We start from the raw sequence: 15,340 nt of genomic DNA, 5'->3' as shown, positions 1-15,340 counted from the left end.
AAGCACTTTTAGAAGTCAAAAAATGACTTAAAAATAGGTTTGACCAAGTTTTAAATCAATTCAAACACTCTCAATTGTGTTTAATTAATAAACTTTTTAAAAGAATTATATTTAAGTAGAGTTAGAGTTATGCATGTATCAATAATTTGTGTATTGGTTATTTCATATTCGTATAATTTGTATATAAAATTAGTATAGCGATAACAATTAATATTTTATCTGTACTTAGTTAATACCTACCTAACACTAATCAATAACCCAACGACCTTAGCCATTTCTCAAAACGGTCGAAATCAGTTTATTCTGACAAATATTTTTTATATTAAAAAAATTCTTTTAGAAAAAAACATATTTTAAAATGTATTTTATGTGAAAATTCAGAAAAAAGAAAATTGTATAATTGATTTATTATGTATATGATTGTCGAAATAAAAAATCAAATATACTTGTAATAATATTTTTTTTTGGAAGAAATTGCCTTTGATTAAAAGTTGAAATAAAAATATATGATATTATTCAAAAATATTTATTTTTCTTCATAAATAATTTTAAAATCTTCATTAAGCATACATTATCGTTCTAAATTAACTAAAATGTTTTTCGAATTGAAAAGTCAAATTCAAAAGCATATTTGGCCAAACAAGTTACAAATTTGGTCTATATTCATGATTCACACGCTAAAATAAATTTACCATTATCTATTCAAGTAATATAAGAATTAGGAAATTAATTAGAAGGTAATTTTATCTTCATCTTGTTTTAGATGATGAGATATTTTTTGGCCTTAATAAGGATAAGATACTTTATCACAAGTGATTAGCATGAACCCAATGGATCTTGGTGGATCTTGAACATCAATTTTGTAGAGACTTGTCATGTCATGTACTTGTCTAATTTTCTCATAACTTTTGCATGTCATTTGGACATATATACATAGAGAGCAGCCAATCTTCTTCTTTATCTTTTTAGTAGTGGTCTTGTTTTTATCGTGACATCAATATCTCCAACTTAAGAAGGGAGCGTTTTAGGGTTTTTAAAAAGTTAATTAAAAATATTTTAAAAAGTTAATATGTCAGCAAATAGAACCATTATATATGCTAGGTAGACGAAGATTTTATGGACAAATGTGTCTAGAAGCATTTCTTAACAAACATTTGGTCTAGTTGACGTTTAGGTGTGTTTTACTAACAAGTGGGTCATAGTTCAGGGAGGAAACTCACATTCTCATTCGTTCAGGTATGAAACTCAATAAAGTGAGATAGTTTAGACATGTTTTTTGACCTTTAACTCTTTCTCTCTATATGCTCATTTTTGGAAGAAGACTCTTAAATAATTAAGTATATACTCAATAAAAAAAAGTTGTTTTCGATAAATCATTGAAATTATATATTTGAAAATAACCAATTTATGCGGTTATTGCTACTTTTGGTGTTAATGACTACAAATGTGATCATCAAAGGATGTGCTGCAATGGATAGGACTGCCTTAATCAAAGATTTCGAGTTTTAATTTTGAATATAAAAATTCTAATGCGGATATCAAATATCGAATGAGATGGAAAGGAACAAATGGAAAACAAGGACCAAGGCTGCTGCTAGTTTACCAATCAAATTTCAAAACAAGTGGTCCATAGTTTCCATACCCTTGTTATATAAGGCCAAACTAGTTGCCCAACTTGCTTTGTTTTTTTTTTTTTGTTTATTTCCCCTCAAGTAAATCTAGTCATAAGTTACTCAATGCTTATAAGAAATTAGAAATTGGAACTTCAAGATTAACAATGGGAACACCAAAATTAACAATTCTAAAACTTTAGTTGTACCAAATTTTGGAAATCCAAACATGATTAGAACAAGTTTTTGCATTCCTGCGAATAAACCTAATTAGAATGAAAGGGTGAAGTGCACCATAGTCATATCTGGAGTCGTCATTTAACTTTTGTTCATTTTGTTATTGTTTTTTTTCGCAAAATAAAACATAAATGGAATATGAGTTAAATAAGGCGACCAAAATATAAAGTGTCCTATTAAATTTTTACATGATTAAAAGTTAAAACACGTTCGATCTATAAAATCAATCCAATCCAACCCGTTAGCTTGATGTTGGGCTATGACTCTTAAAGCCCATTTAAAAATGAAAGTTTTCAGCTCAAACTCAATCAGTCCACTAGATTATGCAGTAGAAAATTGAAAACTTGTTACTCATTTATGATTGTTTTGAGTTGGTTTTGGTTTTAAAAAAAATATTGTTATTAAGTTTTACTAAGCTTGTTCGTAGAAAATAAAATAAAATAGGTTTATAAATTTTTGAAGATTTGAGGTTGAATTTAATAATTGACCTTGACATTTCAAAGTTAGTTTGGAGTTTACTTGAATCAAATTTTTAAGTAAATTGTGTTGCTAAGATTTTTAAACAACAAACTGTGATAATAGTCAAGATTTATGGGTAAGCTCCTAACGATTACTGTAACTTGATGTTTATAAAGTCTCACTCATAAATAAAATATCTCAGCAATCCACTAGAATTTTGCTTAAAACACCAAAAAAAAAATAAAAAAAATCTCATGTGTACAAATACCCACTAGCCTACGGGCAGGGTCATACTAACCCGTGAGGCAAAATATTAAAAAACAGTTTACAAAAATGAATTACTATTAATTAAACAAAAAGAACAAAATAGAAGAACTCTAAAGTAACAAAAAGAACAAAAAGTGTGGTTATAACTTTTTCATTCCTATTGGCTATTTGTTTAAGTTTGTATGATTCCATGGTTTAAATTTGTATATTTGGGGCTAGCCTTTACTTTGCATTATTTATATGAAATTATATTATTCCATTTAGTTGTTAACGATCATATTATTATTATTATTATTATTATTATTATTATTATTATTATTATTATTATTATTATTATTATTATTATTATTATTATTATTATTATTATTATTATTATTATTATTATTATTATTATTATTATTATTATTATTATTATTATTATTATTATTATTATTATTATTATTATTATTATTATTATTATTATTATTATTATTATTATTATTATTATTATTATTATTATTATTATTATTATTATTATTATTATTATTATTATTATTATTATTATTATTATTATTATTATTATTATTATTATTATTATTATTATTATTATTATTATTATTATTATTATTATTATTATTATTATTATTATTATTATTATTATTATTATTATTATTATTATTATTATTATTATTATTATTATTATTATTATTATTATTATTATTATTATTATTATTATTATTATTATTATTATTATTATTATTATTATTATTATTATTATTATTATTATTATTATTATTATTATTATATTCTAGATTTACAATGACTTAAAAGTATTAATAATGTAATAAAATATGTTAAGGTGGCTTGATTTTACGGAGATAAACTAATTTACATGTCTAAATGTTGCATATATATATCAAAATTAAATTGATCTTTTGTAATATCTTATAATGATCTTTAAGTTTATTTGTTCGATTTTAGTTAATAGGTTGTGTTTATCTTATATTATTCATGGTTTATTATGTTATTTTGTTTAGATATCAATGAACATATTACTATTAATTTTTAAAACTATACCAATTTTAAAGTATTATCATAGTCAAACAATAGAATTCAATAATTTAATAAAATATGTTTTGATCACTTGATTTTATGTGAGATAAACTAGTTTACATAATTTATTATATGTGTATACGTGGAAATCAAATTGATCTTTGAATGATTTCATTGTCAATATAAAGTTCATTTGTCCGATTTTAATTACCTCTCACAACACAAAATTAGAACTTTAGATTAACATTAATTAGTATACATTTCTGGTAATTTGTCATAAGCAACCTCATCATAATATACAAAACTCAAATAATTCTCAATCATGTGGAAAACACACGTGCGACTCACACGCATGGGCACGTGACAACTCAACAAATTTGAATTCGGACCTAAAAGCGCCATCTCTTCTCCAATTTCAATTTAAACAGCACTTCCCGTTACTCATTTTTTTGAAACAGCATACCGCCCCCTTCTACTCCCCCTCCCTACCCACCCCCCTTAACCCCCTAACGAGCATCTCAAATCTCTCATCGCAGGTACAAATTCACCGTCTCGATCTTCGGACTGTGATTCGTTTCACCGGAGATCGAATCTCTCATCGGAAAGCTCTGTACAAATTACTGGTTGTGTTCACTAGGTAAGTTTTTTTTGCTTTTGCTGTTTGTGTAGATGTATGGAGGGAGGATTTGGTTAACTTTGTTGTTTATAAGGAAGTATGGTTATTGTTGGAGCTTTAATTGGAATACTCGATATTTTGAGCGGCTTCATTTTTGCCGGAGATTGAATCTGGGATTTAGCGTTTTTTTGTGCTAATTGCTGATTGTGTTTATGAGTTGAGATTGTGACTAGTATAGGATTTGGTTTGTTTTTGTGTATTTGGCGATTGTATAGTAGGAAAATGGTGGATGAGGTGTTTGGAGCCCTAGCTGGGGAAATGAGGGATGTGTAGCATTCGAACATGACTTTCTGCTTCATTTCCTCATTTCAATCAGCGGTTTCCTTTTTTCGAGATTGAATATCTAATTGAGTGATATCCATATTTTTTTAGTTTAAATTTGTCATTGTTTTGATGCATTGAGGTAGAATTTTGGTTGTATACTGTATTTTTTGTGATTTTGATAAGAAAATGTGGTTTGAAACCTCAATTGGAAATTTTGATTGTTACAGTTAGTGTTTTTTTTTGGAGGAGCTTGGTTTTGGCTGATGTTTATTAGGTGGTCTCCGAGCTGTATTTTCTGTTTCATTCTGTATATCTATATTGTGAACTGCTTCATTATGCTAGAGATTGGATTGAACATTTGTGCTCATTATTGATTGTATTCATGAGTTCAAATTTGTTATTGACTTGATGATTGAGGTAGAGTCTTGTTACTTCTTTTGTAATCTTCGCTGATTTGTCTGTGCATAGATGGAAAATGTGGTTTGATAACCCCAACGGAACCTTTAACTGTTTCAATTGGTAATTTTCTCTGAGGAGGTGTTGTTTTGCTGCTATTCATTGTGTGGTCTGATTTAAGATTGGTTTCTAGGATTGACATTGAGTGGCAATGGAGACTTCCGAGGCGAAAGACACGTCCCAGTGTGTGAGAGTTGCTGTGAACATTAGACCGCTAGTTACTTCTGAGCTTCTCATTGGGTGCACTGATTGTGTCACAGTAGTTCCCGGAGAACCACAGGTGCTCTTACTTTATTGATTTTAGCTGGGATTCTTTTGTATAGTACCGTTTTTATGTTTTTAGTTGTCATTTGTTCCGGTGAGCATTTCTAATTTTAAATAATTGCACTTGTAGCATTTACAAAAATTTTAGTAGTTCAGTGTTGAATTATTAGTAAATTTTATTGTGCCATGTTGTGGATAAATGAAGTCCAACTATCATTTGATCACAACAGATGTATAATCTCTACACTGATTTGGCTTTTGTTGATGTTCTTGACCACAAACAGGTGCAAATTGGATCACATGTCTTCACATTTGATTATGTATTTGGGAGTGGGGGCTATGCTTCCGCACGTATATTTGATGAATGTGTTGCACCTCTTGTGGATGCATTGTTCCAAGGTTACAATGGGACCGTGCTTGCGTATGGTCAGGTAAGGTGCCAGTATTTTTGCTCATTTCTTGTTCATTTTTTTTGGGTTTAATTTACTTGAATTTTTTCTGTTTTTACATAGCTCTATTTGATCTTGTTTATGTCCTTGAATTGAATGTACTGTTTTGACATAAAAGACTAACTATATATACATTCTGCAATAATGTGCGTGTTGAAGACGGGCTCTGGGAAAACATATACAATGGGCACTAATTATAATGGTGAAGAGCAAACTGGTGGAGTGATCCCAATGGTTATGAATACTATATTCTCAAGAGCAGAGGCAATGAAGGAGTCAACAGAATTTTTGATCAGGGTATCCTTCATTGAGGTATGGAAAGAGAACTCTGGTATTTCATTCAATATATGTCCTTGCAAGGTAAAAATGATATGCCGTGTTTATCTGTCAATTTTTTATTCTTGTAGATTTTTAAAGAAGAAGTGTTTGATTTGTTGGATCAAAATGCAATAGCCTTTTGCAAAACTGATGGGGCAGCAAAGCCTACAGGGGGGCCTGCTAGGGTTCCCATTCAAATAAGGGAAACTGTTCACGGAGGAATTACTCTGGCAGGTGTCACGGAGGCAGAAGTAAGGACAAAAGAAGAGATGGCGTGCTTCCTGTTGCGAGGATCAGTGGCACGAGCCACTGGAAGCACAAAGATGAATAGTCAGTCAAGGTATATACATCACCTTATGAATGACTGTTTATTTTGAGTAGACCTTACTTAAGTTTCTCTTATAACAAATTCTGGTTCTAGTTGTGGAGTTACCTATTTTCTGTTTATGTCAACAGTCGGTCACATGCCATTTTTACCATATCATTAGAACAAAAGAAATTATCCAATTGCTCTAGTGGATCAACAAATGATGATGGTGATGACATATTATGTGCCAAGCTTCATTTGGTTGACCTTGCTGGTTCAGAGCGAGCAAAGCGAACTGGAGCTGATGAAATGCGTTTACGAGAGGGTAATGACAATTATATTTTTGGAAATATGACTGTACAATGTATTTATTTTGTGAAGCTACTGTTTGAGTTGAGACATCACCGACTGGATGGATAATCTCTCCTACTCCTAGCTCCTAAACAAAAAATATGCATATCCAGTATTCATCGTTTGAGCGTTCTGGTGTAGGCATTCATATCAACAAGGGATTGCTTGCTCTTGGCAATGTAATCAGTGCCCTTGGTGATGACAAGAAGCGGAAAGAAGGTACCCACATCCCATACAGAGATAGCAAGCTAACACGTCTCTTACAGGTATGAATCTCTGTAGCATTCACTGGTTTCTGGTTTTAACTTCTATAATATTAAATAATACAATCAGCTGTAGTTGCTTTCTGCAACGGCTTTTATAATGTAATATACACTAAGCTGAATCACTTTTGGATACCATAAGTAAGTAATTAACTTGCAATCTGCTTGTCTATTTGAAGACCAAAATCAATTGGAGAGTTGCATACAGAGCTCTGCAAGTTTTATCCTGAAGAGAAACCAAACAAAAGAAAAATAGCACAAGAATTCTAACTCTTGACACTTGCATAAGAAAATTCTCCTTAAAACAGGAGCAATCAATATTTAAATAATTGCTGGTTATTGGAAGTAAATGTTCTGTCAAATTAATTTGTGCATACATTTGTTTCAGGACTCACTTGGAGGAAACAGCAAGACAGTTATGATTGGTATTTATTCTATTTACCATTAAAAGCAGTAAAAGTCTGTATTTCTGTTACCACAAGTATGTTGTTCTTACTCTACTTAAATGAATGCAGCTTGTGTCAGTCCTGCTGACACCAATGCAGAGGAGACCCTAAATACTTTGAAGTATGCAAATCGTGCTCGCAACATTCAGAATAAAGCTATCGTAAGTACAAATTTGCCTAGCAAGATCAACGTGAGTTTCATTTTTGTTTCTGAACCTATTTTTTTTCGCAGGTCAACCGTGACCCAATGGCAGCCCAAATGCAAAGAATGAGGAGTCAAATTGAGCAGTTACAAGCTGAGCTTCTTTATGTTCGTGGAGATTCTGGAGCGCCATTTGAGGAACTCCAGGTACAATATTCTCCTAGTGATTAAGGGTGTGCTTGTTATGGAGGAAAATATTTTCTAATTTTACCTAATGTTCGTTTGGTCAAAAAAATTGGAAATTTTTTTCCTAGGAAAACAAGTTCCTTAAAAATGAAGAAAATGACTTCTCTAGTGGAAGTAGGGAAAACAAGTTCCACAAGTGGCATTCCGCATTGACTATGTCCTCCTTCCAACACACCTCATTTTCACCCCCACCCCTGTAGCCCCCATCCCCACCACCCCTAGGAAAACAAGTTTCTTAAAAATGAGGAAAAAGACTTCTATAGTGGAAGTAGGGAAAACAAGTTCCACAAGTGGCATTCCGCATTGACTATGTCCTCCTTCCAACACACCTCATTCTCACCCCCACCCTGTAACCCCCATCCCCACCACCCCTACCTCCCGCGTCCACCTCTCATAGTATTTGTCTAGATTATATAACCCACTTATTTTCCTGAAAGCATTTTCCTTCATACTGAACACACCTAAAGGACCGGAATTTCCAGCATTTCTAGGACTATTTGTGCATATTAAAGACAAGTAGTACTATTCTTGAGGGTCTACATTACTATCTATCTGTACCAACCCATGATATGTTGGAACATGATAAGGATCCTGGATGAATGTGCTTGACAAGAGATTTTTGACACATCAGTACTATCTCTTGATTGTTTGAGTTTCCATGTTTGTTGGGCAGATTCTTAAGAGCAAGATTTCTTTGCTTGAAGCAAGCAATGCAGAGCTACAGAAGGAGGTAAAAGAACGCCGGATTCGCTGCGAACAATTAACACAAAGTGCTATTGATGCCCAGGTTTGTTCACTTATTGTTGGCGATTTTTTTTTAAAATTAATTGTAAAATGACTCGATTTTGGAAATCTCTTATAAGGATATAATATGACAGGTTGAAAGGGATAGACTAATCTTGAAGATTGAATCTTCTAAAAATGGTAGACCTTGGAATGAGATAGACAGCTCTGATCAGGTTTGACTCAATTACTACTGATGCTTATTTCACATTATTAGTAAATTAGCAGAATTGCTGATCTGGTTCTGGAGATCCCTTTCTCCTAGGATTTGGATTTGGTGAAAAAGTATGTAAGCAAAATTCAAGAACTAGAAGCAGAGTTGCTTCACTCACAAAGCTCCAGTAATTCAAAGCATGGTGAACCTGTTGATTATCTTGGGTTAGACTATTCAGAGGATTCTGACATCAAAAGTGTAGATACAAATGGTAAGCAGTAATTAAATAATGCATGACGGGCAAATAAACATTTGATATAGCTGCTGTTTAGTGGGTGGTCTGAGTTGTCCCTTTTATTCGTATCTTTATCTAGTTTTATTCCAGTAGTAATCACGTTGTCCAAGCCCTATCAGGGAACTAATCTGATGCAAACCTTCTCTGTAAAGGTGAGGCTGAAGTGGAGGAGAAAGAACTTGAACACTCTTCTCTTCAAGAAAAATTGGATATGGAGCTTAAGGAGTTGGACAAAAAACTCGAACAGAAGGAGGTAACTTTTGCGAATTCTGATGCTATTTTATAAAAGTAGTTTATGGAAATTCAGTTAGGGAGCAGAAATTAAATTTTTGCTCTTCTATTGTTGACTCCTTATTTAAGTTATTGCAAGAGAATCAAACTGCCTAAGCTTATAACTTTGGGAGACTTCTGGGACTTGAGTGAGAGATCTACTTTAAAGGGTGTAGGCTGGAGAGATCTCTTAATGACCTTAGCTGTTTCGACAGAACAATGAGAGTCACATGAGTAGTGCAATCGATATGTTCTCTTTAAGGGGAAAGGCTATCGGATACATTCTATGTGCCTTTTGTCTGATGACCTACTGTGCTTGAATATGTTGTCAAACTGCCCAATCTGATAACATCAAGATGATGCTGGTCTTTCTTATTATCATTGAAATAGGTGTTACCTTTAAGAAAAGGGTGAAGGACTAGACGCCTTGGTACTTCTGTTTAAAGCATTAGACAGCATTTAAGAGGGAACAAAGACCATAAAGTGGAGATTGCTTTATGCATTTACTATTAAGTTTTGCAAGTTTTTTGTTCCTTGAAATTTTCTTTTTGAGGTAACTCTTGGATTTAGTTGGTTACAGTATGAACAGCAATTTCAAAAAAATGTATTCACAATTTGTTATTGTTGCTTAATATTCTGTTCACTTTTCTCTCCTGACTTCATGTCTCATTACTAAAGGCTGAAATGAAGAGGTTCGCGACAGTTGATACCTCAGTTTTAAAGCAACATTATGAGAAAAAGGTCCATGAGCTGGAACTGGAAAAGAAATCTCTGCAGGTAAGTAATATGCTCTATCTGCTGACACTGAAGGTTTATTCATGATTGTCCTTTTCTTATTATTGATTTTACACTGGTGCAGAAAGAAATTGAATCTCTTCACCGCAACCTTTCTAACATTTCCTCAAATTCTGATGAAAGTGCTCAAAAATTGAAGGAAGATTATCTTCAGAAATTAAATCTTCTAGAATCACAGGTAGGCTTCTAAAATGTATGCAATGATCAGCCAGGACATTATCCTCTTGAACTCAATCCTCCCCCAGCCACCTGTGAGGAAAAAAACATAAACTATACAAAGAAAAACATTTGCCTCATATAATTCATTGCATCTGCAGGTTGCTGTGTTGAAGAAAAAACAGGATGCTCAATCTCAGCTTTTGAGACAAAAACAGAAGAGCGATGATGCAGCAAAACGTCTTCAGGATGAAATCCACAGAATTAAGACACAGAAGGTACTAATTATTATATATGTCAGGCACTTTTGATTGTAAAAGAGTATTTCTTTTCATGCAGTTGATTCATTTTTCTGTATCTAGGTTCAATTACAACAAAAGATGAAACAAGAATCTGAGCAGTTCAGGTTGTGGAAAGCTTCAAGGGAAAAGGAAGTTCTTCAGGTATTGTTAATTTAATTTTTGAGTCTTAGTTCACAGTCTTGTGTATGAAACTTGCATTCATGTTTAGTTGGGATCCTAAATTTTCTATCTTCCCATGAAAATTCAGGACAGACCATAAATAAAATTTGTTCCTGCAGTTGGAAGTAGAATTCCCCCGCCCTCACTCTCTCTGTGCGTGCGTGCGCGCACCAAGTCTCGCTTATGGTTTATCCCTATTTTGTTCAAATCATCTAATGAGCGTATTTCTCTTTTAATTATTAATGTGCAATGACTTTTTTCATTTGACTTTGCCTGTTTATTTTTTCTTTTCTAAATGACAATGTTTGTTCATTTTCTTGATTATCAAAGAAGATATATATATATATATATAGCACAGTATCTAGTATCCAGAGGCTAAACTTCCTTTTATTACTGAGAAGTTCATTCTTTTTGTGACTAACTGTCTGTGCCATGTGTTGTCTCAACAGCTTAAGAAGGAAGGAAGAAGGAATGAATATGAGATGCATAAGCTCTTGGCACTGAACCAGAGGCAAAAGATGGTAAAGAAATAGCTTGTTAACCATTCTGCTTTTAAAGTGTCACGTGGCTTACCTTAAATGGTATACAGGTGTTGCAGCGGAAAACTGAAGAAGCTACTATGGCCACTAAACGACTTAAGGAGTTGTTAGAGTCTCGCAAAACATCACGTGATAATGCAGGCTCTGGAAGTACTAGTGCTGCAGGATTTCAGGTATCAGTGCCAAGAAGGGGTTATTTTTGCATTTGTTTTTCATCATAAAAGATGTCTTGTCTTTTGTAGTTTACCACTAAATTTCCTTCAACAGAGAGATTACAAGATCATTCTTCTTGTTCATAGAATGTATCATCAAGATCTTTGGGAACATAAATTTTCGCACCCAGTTAATTATCTGTTTTGCCATACAGGCATTGATGCAAGCAATTGAACATGAACTTGAAGTTACTGTCCGGGTGCATGAAGTGCGGTCAGAATATGAGCGCCAGATGCAGGAGTAAGTTCGTCAATTCATTATGATTGGATGAACTTGCCAATGTTTTCTATTTAGCACTTGAAAGTTTTTTGGTTGTTGCCTTTCTGTCCAGATTGTATGCATCTACTATTTCAGTCTTTTGCATTTAAATGCATACATTCTTTTTGGCAAATATCAATGAACTAGACTTCTTCCCTGCATTCCTTCCTTTCCAGAAAAAGCCATTTAGTTTGGGTGTTCATAAAAATATTTGATTGAATAAATACCACTTCGGTAGTTTTCAAACAAATTCAATCTTGGACCATGCCAATCCATTTGAGTCCTGGCCTCAAGAATTCGATTGTTGCTTACTGTTCGGGGAAACATCCTATACTATAGTTCAAGTCATTCGCCTGTCTTTTTAATCTCCTTTCCTGCCTTCATCATTTGATGCATCCTTGAAGTCCTTCCTGTAGGTGACAGATTGACTTACGTCTAACATATGTGCATACAGAGTGCCAAGTGGTGGGATAAGACACTAGAAGCGATGGAACACATTTTTGTTATTGTGCAGCATTAGGAGTTGGGTCATTTGAAGCACCACTCGTGATCAATAAATTTGGCAGCAAAGTTGACATGATTAGGTTTCTAAGAGCCAACATAATGTGACTGGTTTAGGGTAGGGATTCTTATGGATGGGACTGGGATTTGTAATATATCTTTATGGCTTAAGACCCATAATACATAAATGGTACCAAGACAATTCTCTGACTTGGTTGGGAGAAATGAGAAAAATAGGAACTGTATCAGTTCGTATTCTTTCTGTCCACTGGCAACTAGATGGATAAGATTCTCTTCTTACCAAATCCACCCACTTCACAAATCTACAGATACGAACCTTAGCTCCTTCTTGGTAGTTCAAGATTGTTCAGTCATTTACTCTCTCCATTTGGAAACTGTGTCAAGCCTTAATGTGCCGAGATGGATGCAAGGCGGTGAAGGCTCATGTTTGTAGCCTATGATCTTTGAATATTTCATGTTTTTGTGTATGTTTCATGCAGATCATATATTGGATTAGTATAAAATGGCCAGTTTCTCACACACTTTCATATTTCTATTATTAGAGTTAATTTTTTAATATTTGTTATGTAGTATGCTCTTTATTAAATAATTAAAATAAAACAAAGCATTAAAAGCGGAGCTTGTCATGCAATTTTGTTTCTTTCATAATTTGTGACATTTTGAACTACAGGAGAGCAAAAATGGCCAATGAGGTTGCTGAGTTGAAGCTGAAAACCTTGAGGTGAAACCTTTATTGTCAATAAGTTCTGCGAAGTGCATTTTATATTGCTTATACTCTTATTAACTTAAGTACTTCTACATAATTTTCTTTTGCAGTGATTTCCCCCAGAAAATGTCTCCGGGTGCAAGAAATTCCAGGATATTTGCACTTGAAAACATGCTTGCTACTTCATCTAGCACACTTGTCTCCATGGCCTCACAGTTATCGGAAGCAGAAGAGCGTGAACGTACCTTTAGTGGTAGGGGAAGATGGAACCAAGTCCGGTCTCTTGCTGATGCAAAAAATATTATGAACTTTTTATTTAACCTTGCATCATCTTCTAGGTAAAATGTCTTCAAAACATACAAGTCTCTGCTTCACGCTAACTTTCCTGAAATAAATTGTAACTGTTGTTCTGGTTCTGGTTTCCTGTAGATGCCAGCTAAGGGATAGGGGAGTTGAATACAGAGAAAAGGATGCTGAAATCAGGGAGTTGAAGGAAAAACTCGTAAATTTTGTCAGACAGCTAGAGTTGCAAAAGAGTGAATTGAGACAGCTAGAGTCGCAAAACAGTGAACTGATTCAGCAGGAGAAGTTGATGGTCAGTACATCTTTTGAATAAATTCGTAGAATATTGATTGAGTAGCTTCTTGCTAACTTGCTTTCGATAATGAAGAGAAGAAACTAAGTTATTTTTCAAATCGACACACTTTCTTCACTTCAAGTGTTGAGATTTATCAATTGTTAAATCTATTCCCAAAGCAAGTGTAATGTTGTCAAGGTTTCTCTAATAGGAACTGATGGATGTGAAATAGTTATGCACCAGACACTTGTAAAGCGGTTGTTTTCTTGGTAACCCATAGGTACAGTCATCACTCATCACAAAATATAGTTTTATCTCTCTTTCATGTCGGGGAGTTTGTGGAAGTGAATATAATTTGTAGTTTTACTTCGATGTGCATGTTGATAGTCTACATAAAAGTATAGAGAGTGTGCTGCATAATTGATGAGCTGTTTTTTGCTACCTTCTCAAATGGAGTTGTAGCAAAACTTGGAAACAAAATCTTTCATTTCCCTGCATTAAATTGTTTTATTGTTTGAATTGCTTACAGAAATTGGCTTTAGAACACCCCATTGGAAGGACAAACAACTCTGGCTCTAATGAGCTAAGAAGTAGCACTGACGGGCATGATTATGACCTGAGGCAAAAGGCATGTACCTTGGACCCTTGAATAACTTAACAATGTACTTGTATTACGGCTTGCTAACATGTGTCTGGCCTTTCTGTAGGGGAACCGGAGTTCCTTGATCTATAGTGATAGATTGAACAAGCTTGAGCTAGAAGAAGATATGGATATATCTGATTCAGATTGTTCTGACACTGATTATGGTTCAGGATGTTCGTGCGGTAAAAGGTCTTCATGCATGACAAATAAATGTTTATGCCGGTTTACGGTTGGTTCTTGTGGGCCATCATGTGGTTGTAACCCTAAAAAGTGCAGCAACAGAGAGAGTTCTACCAAGAACCAGTTGCCCTCATTAGATGTCGTAGGTGATGAGGGAAACACATTGGGAACTGATGATGAAGCTGAGAGTAGTCAAACACTAGTTTCTCAAGGCGCAATGTTACTTCAAAATGCGCTTTCTGAAAAGCCCATACAGGGTGAAACAAAAAGAAAGCCTCTTTCTGACATTGGAAATACCAGGGTAAGCACCCCCTAGCCTGTGTACTGTGGATCTATTCATATTCTTCTGCACAACAACTAATGTGAATTTGTAATTTTACAGGCGAAATCAAATGCACCAAAACCTAATCAACGGAAGCAATGGCGGAAATCAACAATTCAACTTGTTCCTACTGCCCCTACGACTCAAGCAAGTAATGCAGATGCCCCAACAAAAACATCTCAATCTGTCAATGCTGATGCATCAGTAAAAACAGAAAACAAGGTTGGTGAGATTGATACTCCTGCATTAAAATTACCCAGAGCGATGCGTTCTGCATTAACAAATGGGAACAACACCTTAAGAGAAAGGAACTCCGAGACTAATGATTCAGTTGTTGACCTGACAACACCTCCAGCTCCTAAGAGTCCTCTACGGAAGGCAAAGGCAACGGGCGAGAAAGAAAACTGAGGGGAATGATTTCCATTTGTTTGATTCAAATTGTATGTATAGAGGTTTGGTCTTGGCAACTGCCACTTGATTTTTGTATGGCTAATCTTTTCCTAACCTTAAAAAGAGGTGCCTCAATTGATCATAGGTCCTGAAAGTATTAGGATACTAGAGTCTGGAGGCTCTAATCTGAAGAGCATCTCTGTTGTAATTCTTCAAACTTTTTCCAATATTTAGTGAAATTGATTGTTTTTCAGCACATACAAGTTCAAGATGAATTTCATTTGTGCTT

The 15,340-nt window shown here is 33.9% G+C and overlaps 1 protein-coding gene across 1 annotated transcript; it reads left to right on the top strand.

The window, feature by feature from the left end:
- The first annotated feature begins 4,088 nt into the window (after positions 1–4,088).
- On the top strand, positions 4,089–15,307 carry LOC102579019 (kinesin-like protein BC2). Its single transcript, XM_006337998.2, has 27 exons — positions 4,089–4,242; positions 5,135–5,281; positions 5,550–5,696; positions 5,874–6,026; positions 6,122–6,372; positions 6,489–6,664; positions 6,832–6,956; positions 7,342–7,378; positions 7,469–7,560; positions 7,632–7,748; positions 8,461–8,574; positions 8,666–8,746; positions 8,836–8,995; positions 9,172–9,272; positions 9,968–10,066; positions 10,149–10,262; positions 10,402–10,518; positions 10,603–10,683; positions 11,151–11,222; positions 11,291–11,413; positions 11,608–11,693; positions 12,904–12,954; positions 13,050–13,277; positions 13,369–13,534; positions 14,046–14,144; positions 14,224–14,640; positions 14,722–15,307. Exons 2-27 carry the CDS (start codon positions 5,153–5,155, stop codon positions 15,067–15,069), a joined length of 3,684 nt encoding a protein of 1,227 aa, XP_006338060.1. The 5' UTR covers positions 4,089–4,242; positions 5,135–5,152; the 3' UTR covers positions 15,070–15,307.
- The last annotated feature ends 33 nt before the right edge of the window (positions 15,308–15,340 follow it).

This window comes from Solanum tuberosum, unplaced genomic scaffold, assembly GCF_000226075.1.
Source record: "Solanum tuberosum cultivar DM 1-3 516 R44 unplaced genomic scaffold, SolTub_3.0 scf00002, whole genome shotgun sequence".
NCBI lineage: Eukaryota > Viridiplantae > Streptophyta > Magnoliopsida > Solanales > Solanaceae > Solanum > Solanum tuberosum.
Note: the sequence above shows the minus strand (reverse complement) of the source record. Positions and strands in the feature narration are given on the sequence as shown.

Coding starts and splice junctions, on each gene's coding strand:
- LOC102579019 (XM_006337998.2), top strand. CDS start 5,153: ATGGAGACTTCCGAGGCGAAAGACACGTCCCAGTGTGTGAGAGTTGCT. Junction 13,535..14,045: donor TTCAGCAGGAGAAGTTGATG/GTCAGTACATCT, acceptor AATTGCTTACAG/AAATTGGCTTTAGAACACCC. Junction 14,641..14,721: donor CTGACATTGGAAATACCAGG/GTAAGCACCCCC, acceptor GTAATTTTACAG/GCGAAATCAAATGCACCAAA.